Source organism: Gossypium hirsutum, chromosome D05 (genome assembly GCF_007990345.1).
Source record: "Gossypium hirsutum isolate 1008001.06 chromosome D05, Gossypium_hirsutum_v2.1, whole genome shotgun sequence".
NCBI lineage: Eukaryota > Viridiplantae > Streptophyta > Magnoliopsida > Malvales > Malvaceae > Gossypium > Gossypium hirsutum.
Genome location: NC_053441.1, coordinates 17,355,397 through 17,370,608, shown reverse-complemented (window position 1 = coordinate 17,370,608; position 15,212 = coordinate 17,355,397). Strand labels below are relative to the sequence as shown.

General features: G+C 32.8%; 3 protein-coding genes across 4 annotated transcripts; 2 read left to right on the top strand and 1 right to left on the bottom strand.

The window, feature by feature from the left end:
* Positions 1-426: 426 nt before the first annotated feature.
* Positions 427-3,085, top strand: LOC107905443 (mannan endo-1,4-beta-mannosidase 7). Its single transcript, XM_016832100.2, has 5 exons — positions 427-1,020; positions 1,102-1,296; positions 1,560-1,682; positions 2,088-2,290; positions 2,380-3,085. Exons 1-5 carry the CDS (start codon positions 697-699, stop codon positions 2,828-2,830), a joined length of 1,296 nt encoding a protein of 431 aa, XP_016687589.1. The 5' UTR covers positions 427-696; the 3' UTR covers positions 2,831-3,085.
* On the bottom strand, positions 2,880-7,210 carry LOC107905442 (glucose-1-phosphate adenylyltransferase large subunit, chloroplastic/amyloplastic). Of its 2 annotated transcripts, none has more exons than XM_041094073.1 (15): positions 6,966-7,210; positions 6,420-6,649; positions 6,163-6,285; positions 5,838-6,011; positions 5,598-5,690; positions 5,427-5,510; positions 5,245-5,300; positions 4,986-5,079; positions 4,710-4,895; positions 4,488-4,568; positions 4,052-4,138; positions 3,871-3,975; positions 3,644-3,750; positions 3,426-3,486; positions 2,880-3,350 (listed from the first exon to the last, which is right to left on the bottom strand). In XM_041094073.1, exons 2-15 carry the CDS (start codon positions 6,645-6,647, stop codon positions 3,249-3,251), a joined length of 1,581 nt encoding a protein of 526 aa, XP_040950007.1. In that variant the 5' UTR covers positions 6,648-6,649; positions 6,966-7,210; the 3' UTR covers positions 2,880-3,248. The 2 variants fall into 2 exon arrangements, with proteins under 2 accessions (XP_040950007.1, XP_040950006.1); XM_041094072.1 differs by lacking the exon at positions 6,966-7,210 and adding an exon at positions 6,731-6,925.
* Positions 7,211-11,329: 4,119 nt separating this feature from the next.
* LOC107905445 (50S ribosomal protein L31, chloroplastic) lies at positions 11,330-12,144 on the top strand. Its single transcript, XM_016832101.2, has 2 exons — positions 11,330-11,591; positions 11,690-12,144. The coding sequence occupies exons 1-2, from the start codon at positions 11,520-11,522 to the stop codon at positions 12,023-12,025; spliced, it is 408 nt and encodes a 135-aa protein (XP_016687590.1). The 5' UTR covers positions 11,330-11,519; the 3' UTR covers positions 12,026-12,144.
* Positions 12,145-15,212: the final 3,068 nt, after the last annotated feature.

Here is a 15,212-nt window from a genome sequence, read left to right as displayed (position 1 = left end):
AGAGAGAGTAGTGCCGCCAATTAGTCAGACAATTCTAAATTTTTTACTATATTACATTTATCCCATTTCAATATTTATTTAATTATTTTATATTATTTGAGTGAAAAAAAAAAACCCTTTTAATGCATGTGAATACCCACGATCGCTTATAGATCTCATTAAAAAAACTAACATGCTAAGAAGATGAACAATACAGTACACGGTTTCCTTGTTGAGAACAAGTGACGTGGGCCGTGGGTGATGTGTCAGGATGCAGGGGAAGACAAATTTGTACTGAAACAGAGGTAAAAGAATTTCACGGATGTTCCGTTTCCATGTGGGTTGAATTACTACAGTAGTATATTTACCTGCATAGGTAATTCAGCAGTGGAATCTAGAAAGTGATGAGGACTATTAAAATGGACCGCCATGTTTAACATTTGGGTTTGTCCCCCCCCCTCTCCCTGTCAAGTATCAATAAGACATTCAAATCCCATCTTTATTGTTTTGAGGAACCGCCCCAGAAAAGGGCATTAAAGGGTTTTCAGTTCTTGTAAGAAACCATTGCATCGGTTCCTTTTCTAGATGAAGCAAAATATAGTGACCACTACTTCCGCTGCTATATAAACCACCAAAGTCTGTTTTTTGAGTTCATTTGTTTTTTTCTTATTTGATCCTTTGCTGCTTTTGGAGAGAAACTAAGGGGGAGAAAGAGAAATGAAGCATTGGGGTCTGATTTTGCTCCTTTTTTTGTTATTTCAACAAGGAAATTTTCTCCTGCGTGTCAAAGCTGATGACGGGTTTATCAAAACTAAAGGACTGCAGCTAATGTTGCATGGAAGTCCTTTCTATGCAAATGGGTTCAATGCTTATTGGCTCATGTACATGGCCGCTGATTCATCTCAGAGAAGCAAAGTCTCATCTGCGTTTCAACAAGCTAAAGAGCACGGTCTCACCATAGCCAGAACTTGGGCTTTCAGTGATGGTGGAGACAGGCCTCTTCAGTACTCGCCTGGCTCCTACAATGAACAAATGTTCCAGGTTCGAATCAAAATACTTGTCAGGTTAAAAATCTGGTCCGTGATCTGGTTCTCATCATTTGTTTTTTTGATTTCCTTGAAGGGATTGGATTTTGTAGTATCTGAGGCCAAGAGATATGGGATTAAGCTGGTTTTAAGCTTCGCGAATAACTATGATCAATTTGGAGGGAAGAAACAGTATGTGAGCTGGGCAAGAAATGAAGGACAATCCATTGGCTCTGATGATGATTTCTTTACCAACTCTGTTGTTAAAGAATACTACAAGAACCACATCAAGGTCAGTCTCTGTTTTCTCCCCCTTCTCTCTCTTTCTCTAATAGTTTAATTTAACATTTTAAACGGTTGCCCTTCCATCTTTTCTGACACTTATAGAAATGGCAGCGATAAGATTTTATATTGAATAATTAATTTATTGTAATTAATTTATTGTACTAATTTAGACATAGGTTGATGAACATTTCCGGGGCATAATATAACTGGTAATAGTAGATATGTAATTAATACAAGAGTAAACTCTCTTATTTATTTTGGGCGTACCAGGCTGTTCTTACAAGACGTAACACCCTGACTGGAGTGGCTTACAAAGATGAACCAACAATAATGGCGTGGGAGCTTATGAATGAGCCTAGGTGCCTCTCGGATCCATCGGGAAAGACCATGCAGGTCAGTCAGCAACATCTCATCTTCAAGCTCTTTTGCTTCATTGCTTCACTGCTACTCTGTTCTGGTTTCACTTTTATGAAACGTATTTTTACACACTGTGGAATTTAATGCCAATGGTTTGAGTTGGTGCTTTTTGCCGACCCATGCATGATTAGTGGCGTTGGCAGTTGTAACTGCACACAACTTTAATATTAATTTTTTTTGAGTGGATTTAACCTTTACCTGCCTCCAATATTCAAAGATGCGGTGGTGGTCTAATGGGACTGGGAACCTACATAACCTAGTCCATTGTTTGTGTTAGGTTCCACAAATTAGGTGAAGATTAGATATGTTTGCATTATCAACAAAAACATTACTTTTTTTATCCACCCTACACATTTTACTTTGATTGTGTTTGCTGAACAGGCCTGGATTACAGAGATGGCCTCTCATGTAAAGTCCATTGATGGAAATCACTTACTAGAAGCTGGTTTAGAAGGGTTTTATGGACCATCATCATCTCAAAAACAGCAATATAACCCTAACTTTCAAGTAGGAACTGATTTCATTGCAAATAATCAGATCCCTGGCATTGACTTTGCGACAGTTCATTCATATCCTGATCAATGGTAATTATATATATGTTCAGTAGAAACTATCCCCTTTTTAAGTAAAAATTGTAAAAGCCAATGTATCCAAAATTTTGCTGGTTGAGCAGGTTACAAAGCTCAAGTGATGAAAGCCAAATTGCCTTTTTGAATAATTGGCTGTACAATCACATCCAAGATGCTCAGAACATCCTTCAGAAACCATTGCTCTTTGCCGAGTTCGGAAAATCTTTGAAAATTGCGGGTCCTAACCAAAGAGACGAGCTGTACAACACTGTTTATACAGCGATTTACTCATCAGCCAGGGGTGGAGGTGCAGCCATCGGTGGGCTATTCTGGCAACTGTTAGCCGAAGGAATGGACTCTTACGGGGATGGGTATGAGGTAATCATGAGCCAAGGCACCTCAACTGTCGACCTCATCACTCAAGAATCTCAGAAACTTAATCGTATTCGAAAGATGTACGTAAGGTTGAGAGACATCGAGAAATGGAACAAAGCAAGGGAAATCAGAAGAGCACAATGGTGGTCTGGAAATGGTGTCAGCAACACGGGAAATTGAGAAAATAAAGATACATGATGGTCTTATAGTAATATAGAAGTGTTGAAGATAAAGTTTCAAGATGATGTCCTAGTTTTTTTATTTTTTTTATTTAGGGTTTACAACGAGATGAACTCTTCTAAAAATGAGTTGTTCTTAACTAAAGAGTGATACATTCTGTGATTGTGTACTAATCTGATGAACCAGCTTATTTTCTGCTGTAAGCTTGTGTTTGTGCTACTAAGAGATGAATAAAACAAATGGTGTTTGAACTTATTTGAAAAGTACTTAGGAACTTCAGAATTTTACATATGCAAAGCATAAGTCCTAGATATATTTTTCACTTGCAAAGGGCAACAGACTATGGGCGCTCGGCTTTCCATCACCCGTTCAGCACAGAACAGAATCAGCCTCTGGAAGGATTCAAAGTTAAAATGTTTTATATGACAGTTCCATCTCGGATGGTTGCATTCTTCATTATCACTGTGATCCCAGACCTAATGTAAAACCCATCTTCTGGTCTCTCAGCTTCTTCAACAGCCTGGGCGGATTAAAGTAAATTAAAGTTATCAAGGGAACATTCCACATTTATAGAAGCAAGCAAGGTAACACTCACATCAGTGTTTGATATGATTACATCTTTTCCTATCTTGGCATTCTTGTCAATTATGCAATTCCTTCAAAATCAGAATGCAAAAAGTGTTTAGTTGACGATGTAAGGAGCTGTTTTAAAGACAAATATTTTCTTATATGTGGAGATTTATCAGGTACAATGTTATAGATTAAAAAAAGTTCAGTTGGTCTAGAGACGGTTTTTTCGATCTAAAATCTTACTTGATCTTGGTATTCTGTCCGACACCGATAGGAACCTTCCCTTCTGCTAGCAGAGCTGCTATTTCGGACTCGGTTTGGTAGTAGTCTGCTCCCATCATCATGGTATCCTGCAAAAGAAAACATGTATGAAGATAATTTCTCACACCAGATACAGTTTATTATCGAAAACAACTACTTCTAATCCTTGTCAGATGCTTTTCTAAGGGAAAGAGAAGATGTTGAATCACCTGAAGATCAACGCTGGACTCCAAACGTGAGCGCACACCGACTATAGAGTGTTGAACACTACATTCTCGCAAGAAACAACCATGTGAAATTATGGAGTCAACAATCTGCAGTAAGCAATTAGCCATGAGATAAGACGATCAAATTATTATTCACAGCATAGATTAAAGCTTTATGGCATACCTTGCATTCATCAACTTTGGTAGGAGGCAAGAATCTTGGAGATGTATAGAAAGGTGTCTTTGGATCATAAAATTCAAACTTTGGTGGCTGCATGGGGAACATGGATAATCAGTTTTCACGAGATAAACACCAAATATTATGCTTAGGCTTATGAGAGGTACACTAGTGGAATGAGTGAGGTGTCTCGTAGTGCAACATACTGAATGGTAAGGCAAATGATTTCTTTGTCTATATACAAACATGATGACATGACAGAATCTTAATCAGAGGATCTATACACAAAAATGCACAAGTGTTTGTTACCGCAGCCAGTTCTTTAAGATCATATACTTGGTAGGTTATTGCAAGCAGATAATTCATAAAAGGAGATTTAGTATCATTGTTGATCGGTAAATCACAAAAAAGATTAGAACTTATACAGAAAAGTGCGAGTAACCTGTTCTGTGAGGGCTAAATTAGCATCAAAGAAAGATTTTATTGTTCCAATGTCTTCCCAATAGTCATTGAACAAATATGCCTGCAAAACATCCGAACAGCCAGAAATTCAGCAGTTTGATCACTAGATTTGAAGTCCACATTATTGCAAATAGTAACAGATTACTACTGAAAAATACACAGCAAAAACTACAGGTAATAATTCATGTGAAAGTCAACGTGCCTGGACATTGTGTTCCTTCACAGCAGACGGAATAATCTCAGAGCCAAAATCATTGCATGAGGGATAGCTTCGAGTTAGAAGCTTTAACAAGACACTAGTTTTAAACACATACACACCCATTGATGCAATGTACGGATATCTTGCAGCATCTTGAACTGATAGTCCTAATATGGAGGTATCAACTTGCTGTAGTACACGTGAAACAAACAAGATCACTAATTAGAGGAAATTATATTTGAAATTACAAGAATGCGGGGTACGAGTACAAGCACATACCATTGCTTTAAGATTAGGGCCCTTTGGTTTCTCGGCAAACTGGACAATTCGTCCTGTTCCATCTATCTTCATCAATCCATAATCCGATGCACGGCTGCAGAAAGAGTGAAGTTAATTCCCGAATTCCAAGCAACCATTAGTATATACTCATATATAAAAACTTGATACACTAAGAGAATCATATATAAAAAGATATAGCCATTATACTCATCTTATAATATTCAAAATGATATAACATAACATGATAATTAATAAGTACCTGTCATCCATTGGTAAACATGAGACTGTGATATCAGCATTTGAGTCAATATGCTTCTGCAAGAAAGATATATCTGATGTTTAGCCAGATGATTTTTCAAGGAACAATCTTCCTTCATGAGGAAGTAGAAAAGAAGAGTCTTCGAATGATATTTTTCCACTCTTAGTAATCTAGCCACGTGCCTGAACAAAATCCATATAGTCTGCTCGGTAAAGATGATCTCCGGACAATATCAATACATGCTCCACATCCTTGGCTTTGGCATCCTGGTGGTAGTGAAACAAATCATTTTTGGTCAACTTTCATGATGAAGGCGGATGATTTCAGCTCAAGTACAAAATCTATTAACTAACCTCAAAAACCCACACAAATTGCCTCACAGCATCAGCAGTTCCTTGGAACCACTTCTTCCCAGCTTCTCCTGGTGTTTGAGTGGCCGCCAGAACCTATGCAAAGCAAACGTAGCTTCATCAAAACTTTCAGAAAAGATAATTACATTTCATGAGAATGGAAATTGTAAAACATCATGATCCACGCATTAACATGGATTTCTAAATAATATGCATAGTAAGGCTAAATCAGTATGGCCTTACCTCAACAAAACCATCTCCAAAATTTACACCATTCCCAAAGTTGTAAGTACGAGCTAAGTGACGATTGAGGGAGAAGGAGTTAAACTGAGTTAAGATAAATATCTTCTTTATCCCACTGTTGATACAGTTGCTCATTGGAATATCAATCAGCCTGTAACACCCTCCAATTGGAACCTGCAAACCAAATAATATCATGGAAAAAGTTCAAATCCTACCAATCTGAGACTTGAAATTTAATAATTGGGTTTCACCTTCAAAATGAAAAATGTTTACTTTCAAAACATAAAATTAGTTTTTCTACTCTCTTAGGAAAACGGTTTCTTACGGCTGGCTTGGCTCTTTGGCTAGTAAGAGGGAAGAGGCGCGTCCCAGCACCGCCGCCGAGTATGATGGAAGCCACATTCTTTGGGTCTGCTTGTGGAGCCTCAAACTTTGGTGTCTCAAATTTCTGACAATCAAAAGTTTCAAAAGCCCACTTTAAAAAGATCTGAACAGCTATTACTAGAAGAAATCTTGTACTAGTTGTTTAATCCTTGGATGAAACATAACATTAGAAATACTTTTTCTTATTTTCCTACTTACCATAGTCTCCTTGTTAATTTCTGGGGTGATAACAGAGTAAGCAACGCCCGGTTTAGCTTTTTTGACACCATTTTCAGCTCTCCAACTCTTCCATAACTGTGTTCCAAAATCCCGACCTCCTCTGATAGTCTCACCCCAGAAAACAGTGCCTCCATTACTACGACCTTGGCTGATATTAACCGGACTGGCGGTTGCAGTAGCCTTTAGCGATATGCAGATGGATTCCATTGCTGAATTTATTAACCAATAGACCAAAATATCAGGAAAAACTAAAGAAAAGCAATAAATTAAAAAATATTAAAAGACCATACCTCGGCTAAAAAATACTCTTAGTCTACAATGAAATAAAATCATACAAAAAGCAAATTACTTTGTTAGTGGTCCAAAGATTTCATGGCCACAATATGCAACTAGTATTAAGAACAATGATCAAAGACAGATTAAAAGGCTGCGACGGCTTTAAACTCTGCCTAAGTCAAAAAAAAAAAAAACTGGAAACTGACAGAGATCCAAGAAAAACTGGAACAACCCATATGCAAAATATACCTTTTAAAAAGAAGTTGATTTTAGTGCTTGGATCACTCAAATCTGTGGGGAACTGAGAAATGAGCAACTAAGAAGTGTGATAAAAGTTTAAAAAAAAAGAAATCTTTGATGGTTGGAATGCAAGGGGGAAGAGCTTAATCAGCAGTGATATCTAAGTTCAAATAGTAAAGGAGTAAATTGTGATCCATCCGTCACGAGAAGCCTCAAAATTGGGTCTTTGTCTTCTCTTTTCTAATACAGCATTTAATTAAAAGTATAATTACGTTTAGTTATGTAATGCGCTTTGATTTTTCCAGAGTCGCTAGCTGCGCAAACTTCCAGGACACTTGGCAGAAATATGATTTCCTTTTCATTTGTAACCTTTCTGTATTTCTTTTTACTAGACAATCATCGCATGAGACTAGGGTGGAGGGTTGGACTATTTTTACCTTCCATCTCAATATTTTACTCCAAAAATGTAAGAATAATTTAATTTTTGTTAATTCGTAGTTAAGGGCAATTAATTACAATGGTCAATTATATCTTTTTTTTTGTATAATCATAAATTTAGCTTGTAAAGCTTACAAAACAAATTTATACAAAATCTAACTCTAAAACCTAAATTAAATATTAAAAAGTGAGCATTAGTATCTTCAAATACTAAAATATATCAAAAAAATAATATAGATACCACATTAGAAAAAAATGATATAATATTTATTATTTTTTAAATAATTAAATGTAAAATGTATCAACAGATATAGTATAAATAGATAAATATTTATCTATATTTTAATAAAAAAGAGTAAATATCATTTTATCTAAAATCACTTTCAACTGAAATTGATTTTTTAAAGAAACTCAAATTGTTTTGCTGTAAATCGGCTGGGCTCAAAATCAAAGGAATGAATCGGTGCTCCTTTTGCAACCCTTTCCATTCATCTATATTTAAATTCATTCACTGTATTTAATAACCTACTCATAATTTACCTCATTTATTTTCGATTGGGTTAACTGATTTTTTTTTTTTTGTCATTTTGGAGAAATATATATTAATTATGCTTAAAATTTTAAATAGATAAATTTAAAGGTAAAATTAGAGATTGTAAAATTTAAATGGAGCAAATATTTTTGTTTGAATAATAGATGTAAGGTGAGGTAGATTTTTTTCTTCTGCATTGTTGGAATACAGCGGTTATATTAATCTTTTGCCCCTTTTATGTTTATTAAAAGGGCAAAATGTAATAACATGTTTAAATAATTTTTTAAAGAATTATGTTTAAATATCTACTAACTTTAAAAAAATTTAAAAATAAAAAATAAAAAATAATTGTAACTGAAGATGAATATATCTAATATTCATATAAATTTAGATTTAATAATATCCACCCATCCCATTGACTAATATGTGGCAGGCCTATTTCCAACTTTGTTCTATTCCTAGTCATGGTAAATGATGATGACATTTTTAAAGATTTTCCTTTTAAAGTAAACATTTCACGTCAGTCCTGCCAAACATCTTGCCTCAACTTCAAATTTTTCCTTATATTAAATAAGTGGCCGAGTGGTAATTTATATATAATTATATATATATGATTTTTTTTATTAAATACATCAAATTACTTTTGTATTGAATAAATAAAATTATTTGTATATGTAATATAAAATATAAAATAATATTATATTAATAATTGTGTTAATAATTTGTAAAAAAGAATAAAAAAGTTAATGTATACCAAAATTCATTATCCTTCATTTATTTCACATGATTCAATTCTAATGTTATCAAATACTAAAATATAAAAATATTCATAGTGACAAATTTATACAATAATTAATTTGTTGTTTAAATTTTAAAATAATTTGATTAAATTAGGTGATTTATATTAATTTATATTTGTGTTGAATCAAGTGTGGAAACTTTTAAAAACTAATAATTTATTTTAATTATAAAAGATGTATTTAAAGGTTTCCAGGGCAAAAAGTTATCAACTACTTTAAACAATTAATATGTATTTAATTTTAATAATTAACAATATATCATTTATATCAAAATTAAGATTTTGCATCAACAACTATTGCTTAATGAATTTTAATTTAATTTTAAATTTTAAATTATTTTTAATTAATTAAAAAATTTATTTATACCAATAAATAAAAGTTGTCTCCTATATAATTGATCAATTGTGAACTGAGAAGACTTGATTTTGAGTTTTAGGTACTCAGTAATTCGCCATCTACAATTATTTTCTAGATCAATTTTCAATTAAAAGGGTAAACTATACAGATAGCCGCTTAATTATAAAATTTTTTATTTTAGATATTCAAAATAAAATATTTACTATTTAAACATCTGCATTACATTGTTCAGTAATTTTGGTTAGTCTCGTTAAAAAACACAAATGATGAGCTAATGCGGCAATTTAAAAATCGATATAATAATAAATTTAACCATCAACTTTTACATATTGTATCAATTTAGTCATAATTTTAAGAATTAACCTTCAAAATTTACAAATGATACTAATTCCAAGAAATTCAAATAAATATATAAAAGACGTAAATATTTTTAAAAAATATAATACTAAATTTAAATTTTATATTAATCCCACCCCCAGCACCTATGAAGAGCAAAGGGTTGTCTGTTTTAGCCATTGTTGGAATCGGAGCTTAGTTTTGCCAGGGTTTGTATTTGGTTGAAGATTACAGAGGAAAAGATGGCTACCAAAGAAGGCAAGTTTTGTCAATACATGCCTGATTATTGAAACCTTGAATCTGGGTTTAACATCTTATTCAACATCATTCAACACAAATGATAAAAACATAGCTTAAAAAATTCCAGGTATCTCTAAGTTAGTTAGGGAAGCTGTCTTTTTTTCCTTTTTTTTTTTTTGAATTATTTTGAGATTTAATTTTCTGTAATTTGTACATAATATGTAAAAGCTGATGGCTAAAATATTATACCGATTTTTTTAACTGCCATGTTAACATGTGATTTTAATGGAGTGATAAAAAAGATCGAATATATAACCTGAGTGAATTATAATTTTTTTATTTATTTTGAATACCTAAAATAAAAATTTGTGATAGTTTAGTATATAATTTATCCTAATTAAAAATTGATGATTAGATCATTGTTACAATTTTTTTTAATGTTGGGTTAGTTTTTTTTTTTCCGAACAAAAATTGGATTAGTATCGCTTCTTTATTCAATTTATATTATGTATAATTTGTCATCATAAATTATTCTAAGAAAAAAATGTATATATTTAAATTTATGAGATATTTTGAATACTTTATTTAAGTGAAAAAATTTGTCGGCAATGTGTTAATGTTATTTCTTTGTGTTCAAAGTATTATAAAATTATAAGTTAATAGTTATTATCTATAGATTTTAACTTCTTGTTTATATGAATTATATTCATATTATTGTCGTGGCATGCTCTATATTAATCATGTATATGGGTAAACTTTACGTTCCTGTTCTGGTCACTCATTTTATTCAATTTGTATAATAACACTTTTAGTTATCAATACTTATTTTCTATCAACTTAATCTTAATTCTGAATAATTCAATAAATTTAATCATTTATATTTATAAATTCTATCAATTTGATCCTCGAGCTTCTTTATAAAGAAGGAAAACAATTGACATTGGAATACTGGACGGGTGTCATGTAAAATGTAGGGGGATTAGGACTACTATTTGGCCATTAGTTTCTCATGTCAAAAAGAAACAATTAACATTGGAGTATTGGATAGGTGTCATATGCAAAACGTAGAGGGATTAAAATTGATATTTGACCATTAACTTCTCATGTCCAAAGGAAAAGAAAAAAGGAAAACAATTATATTGGACAGATGTCATGCAAGGAAGGTCTTAGGGCCTTCATTTTATATATAGACGCACAGATATCGGGGTCAAATTCTAAAAAAGTCCTTTCAACATATACTTTTTGCAGGTTTAGTCTATCTATTATAATTGGATCATATTTAATCTTTCTATTCTTTTAAAAGAATCTTTTAGTTTTAACATTTTTTTATTAATTCTATAAAATTATTTTTTCATATTTACAAAAAGAGAAAATACATGATAATTGTCTAACTATATAAAAACTAGTCATATATATGTATATGCCACATTACAATATGTCTACAAATATAAATCACGTTAAATTATTTAATAAAGTTAAAAGGAAAAATAATAAAGAAACTCAAATTATCATCTTGAACTGTGTTTAGTGTTTCAGTCTTATGTTGCAATTTGCTTTGTTTTATTGCATTTTAATTTAAAAAATTAAATAAATTCGGTAAAATTATATAATACAAATTAACTTACGAGCTCTGCTTATAATATATCTATTAGTAGCACAGACTTAATTTTGTGAAACTGATATGAAGCCCAATAAGTTTGGGCATTGAGGTAGGCCCATCAAAGAAAAACAACCCTTGGGGCTCTCTTGTAAATTCAAAAACTTGGGAAAGCCAATCCCAAAATCACCACCACGAAACTCCCATCCATCTCCTCATTTCATCCCCTTTGGAAACAACCCCCCAGTACTGCCAGAGCAGAAATGGCGCTAACTCTCCCCAACACATTTCTCCAAATCAAGCCTTCTCCTCCCCCTTCACTCCCTCCCAGAAAGGTAAATTCAACAAAACCCCAAAACCATTTACCCCATCTTATATCCTTAATCATCCTACTTAACCGGTTCCTTTTTTTTTTCTTTTTCTTCGTTAATAGGTGGTGACTGCAAGGGGAGGGGGCTATAGGCCGCAAGTTACTTGCCGGAAGAAGGACATCCACCCGGAATTCCACGAGGATGCTAAAGTCTACTGCAATGGAGAATTGGTGATGACAACAGGTGGGACGCAGAAGGAGTACGTGGTGGATGTTTGGTCGGGGAACCATCCTTTTTACCTCGGGAACAGGTCGGCCGTCCTTGTGGACGCTGACCAGGTCGAGAAGTTCCGTAAGAAGTTCGGGCAGTTGTCTGAGATTATGGAGATTCCGGTGCTTAAGGGTGAGATTATTTTGCCCACTAAGCGTAAGGCTGGTAAAGGCGGCAAGAAGAAGTAGATTAATCCCTAGTAATTTAATTTTGTTCCATTTTTCAAATTTGTTCAAGATACGGTGTTGAAATGCTTGGTTTGTGTTTGATATTATGCTTAATCGTGGATGTGAATGGACTTGGCTAACGACAACTGGGTATATAAAAAAAAAATTGGTATTTAAAATCTGTCGAAGAGAACGGCCAAATCGCTAATCATGGCTTTAATTTGCTTATTTCAACTTTTGATTCTGGAAGTGTCAAACTGTCAAATGTGTCATGAAGGTTCCATCTTTGCTAATATTCTTGTTCTGGGTGGTCATTGTTATTTGGGATGTAATTATAGCGTTTGCTTGTCTGCTTCAGTGATGCCATTGTTCTCTTTGGTTCCCTTGTTTCTTGAGACATGTAGAGTTTGTGTTGATTGATATGTCCGAACGAGGGGACATTCGGGTTGCATTTGGACAGCATTATACTAATTGTTAGTTTAGTTAATACTCTTCTTTGGTTGAATTGAATCTCTATTATCAAATCATTTGGGTGCTCAGGGAAATGCATCGTGAAGTCAATTTTGTTGGTAAACAATCATCTCGTTTCTTGCTTGTCATCCAACTTGGATATTTTTCAATGCATTTTGATGTTTGGCCCCCTCCATGGCCAGGTCCAGTTACTCTTTTATCACAAATTGATATTTTCATTTCTCGCTTCAAATCTTGCCGGTTTCATCTTTGCCAAAAAGACCCGAGTTTTTAGGCTGAGTTGTAGGTTTAGCATTGACTTAAGGGTGAAGAGTATTCACTTAAGCATCCTTATGCATATTGTGTGGTTGGATGGGATCACACTGCAACCAGGAGTAGTATAACTATATCTAAATACTATGAAGGTTTTGGTGCAATACAAGTAACTATTATCTTCATGCAAAAACATGCAAATCCTAAGAACACGGAGGCTCCATGAACTTCCTGCATTGACGGCTGCAATGGCCGAGTGTTCCCACAAAAGCCTTACCAAGTTGAACTCCTCTGGCAAATATTTGCTTCCACCAGTTGCATCTCTGCATCATCACTGTATTCATTCAAGCGTTACATATTTAGACTCTTGAAATGAGTAACCGATTATAAATAAAGATACACATAATGTAGTGCCAGAGTAAAGCAGGAGGAGGAAAAAGGAAGGTATACATTGGTAGACGACCAAATAACTTAGCCACATCGACCGATCTGATATCTGTAAATGTGAGTACAGCAACAGAGCGTGTCAATTATAGTGCAATGACAGTTGCTTCAATTTCCAGCTCCACCGAACAGGAGATGCTTCTTTTAGAAACAAAACAAACAAACAAACACGAAGCATGGATGTATTTTAGCAAGTTTGGGTGCAAATCCAACTTTTGGAGCCGCTTGAAATACTTTAGGTTACTCGAAAATAGTGTAAATTGAGTAATAAATTATTTAAAAATATAGCATTCATGATATTTTTTAAATTTACGGATTTTTAGAAGTGTATTTAGTAATGAATTTAAAATTCTAAAAATATTTTTGAATTTAATAAATTTCTGCTTTTGTACTTTTCTAATATATGTTATGTTACATTAAATCTGTTGATCCAAATTCAACTCATGAAGAAAAACAGTTAGGCTCAAATATAAAGAATTCCTTCTTTAAAAGATACAATCCCAAAGCTTTTTTCCCATCTGAAATTGCCACGACGTGAAGAATTCTAAAAGGCCACAAACCAGTAAAAGTACTAGGAAGCCACTGTATTCATGAGGAAAATTATTTTTTATAGGTAAATTATAAAAATGTCACCCAAGCATTTCATTCTATTTTGGTCACTCAACTATTAATTTTTTCGATTTAGTCATTAAAATTTTCTAGATTAAATATTTTCGTCACTCTGAGCTGATTTGGATTTTTTTTATCGGTCTAGTAACAAAATTAGCCCTCTAATGTTTGCACATTCTATCAATTTAATCCTAAATATTAAAAAAATCAATAAATTTAGCCCTCAATATTTATAAAATTTGTCAAGTTAGTCCTAACTCTAAATTTTTTTTAAATTCACTTTTAGCTCTTTATAACTCATCGGCTAACCCATGTGAGATATTAAAATACGAAAAAAAATCCTCTTTCAAGTCACTTGCAAAATAACTCTAAAAACTTGGGATAAAACACAATAAAGTTAAAAATCCAAAAGAAAATAGAAAGGCATTAAAAACATTATCTGTTCAAGTAGTAATGCAACCAGTTATTCCAGATATGTTCCAAATCAATTGGTTTGGTCCAGTGTAAAGCCTAAATTATAGTAAAAGAAATTATTGTAAGTGACTTGAAAGAGAGTACTCTTTTTCTTATTTTAATATCTCACACGGTTAGCCGGTGGGTTATAAAGGGCTAAAAATATTTTTTTTAAAATTTTTAGAGTTCGGACTATTTTGATAGTTTTTGTAAATATTGAGGGCAAGATTTATTGAATTTTTTAGACTTAAAACTAAATGACAAAATTTGTAAATCTTGAGGGCTAAATTTGTTAAATTTTTTATATTTAGGATCAAATTGATAGAATGTGTAAACATTAGAGGGCTAATTTTATTACTAGACCAATAAAAAAACCTACAACAACTTAGAGTGACTAAAATATTTAATTTTTAAAAGTTTAGTGGCTAAATAAAAAAATTAATAGTTGGATGATCAAAATAGAACAAAAGCCATAGTTAGGTGACCATTTTTATAGTTCACCCATAAAAAAATAATTCCCAATCATCATTTAACATATAAAATTTAACAGAGGGGCTAATTTGTACGTTTTGAAATGGATAAAAACTAATTTACCTATTTTTCGGTAAAGGGGTTGAAATATAATTCTCCCCTATCTACAAGAGTGCATAAAATTATCATTATGCCTTAACTAATGAAAAGTACTATAGAAGCCTTTGTAATAATAGTTGGGTTGCATTTTATTCTCTCTAAACAAAATATGGGTAAATTAGTCTCTATATGTTAGATTAAAGAGGAAACATGTCTTGTTAAAAATTACACATATTTTCCTATTAAAATTTGATCACGTCAATTTTTAATGAGGATAACAAATGGAATCAAAAATTTATCTTTAATTTAATGCTTTAATAAAAGGATGTGGATAATATTTGTAGCGTTAACTAATTCTTTTGGGATGCATTAATTATACCGTAATCGAACTTAGCATTGTCTGCTATAT

What these genes read in the sequence shown, in the direction of transcription:
- LOC107905442 (XM_041094072.1), bottom strand. Translation starts at nt 6,773, where the DNA reads ATGATTTTATTTCATTGTAGACTAAGAGTATTTTTTAGCCGAG. An exon ending in GCCAAAGAGCCAAGCCAGCC is followed by an intron (nt 6,012 to 6,162) that starts GTAAGAAACCGT and finishes TTTGGTTTGCAG; the next exon opens with GTTCCAATTGGAGGGTGTTA. An exon ending in AGTCCAGCGTTGATCTTCAG is followed by an intron (nt 3,751 to 3,870) that starts GTGATTCAACAT and finishes TTTCTTTTGCAG; the next exon opens with GATACCATGATGATGGGAGC.
- LOC107905443 (XM_016832100.2), top strand. Translation starts at nt 697, where the DNA reads ATGAAGCATTGGGGTCTGATTTTGCTCCTTTTTTTGTTATTTCAACAA. An exon ending in ACAATGAACAAATGTTCCAG is followed by an intron (nt 1,021 to 1,101) that starts GTTCGAATCAAA and finishes ATTTCCTTGAAG; the next exon opens with GGATTGGATTTTGTAGTATC. An exon ending in ACTACAAGAACCACATCAAG is followed by an intron (nt 1,297 to 1,559) that starts GTCAGTCTCTGT and finishes TGGGCGTACCAG; the next exon opens with GCTGTTCTTACAAGACGTAA.
- LOC107905445 (XM_016832101.2), top strand. Translation starts at nt 11,520, where the DNA reads ATGGCGCTAACTCTCCCCAACACATTTCTCCAAATCAAGCCTTCTCCT. An exon ending in CTTCACTCCCTCCCAGAAAG is followed by an intron (nt 11,592 to 11,689) that starts GTAAATTCAACA and finishes CTTCGTTAATAG; the next exon opens with GTGGTGACTGCAAGGGGAGG.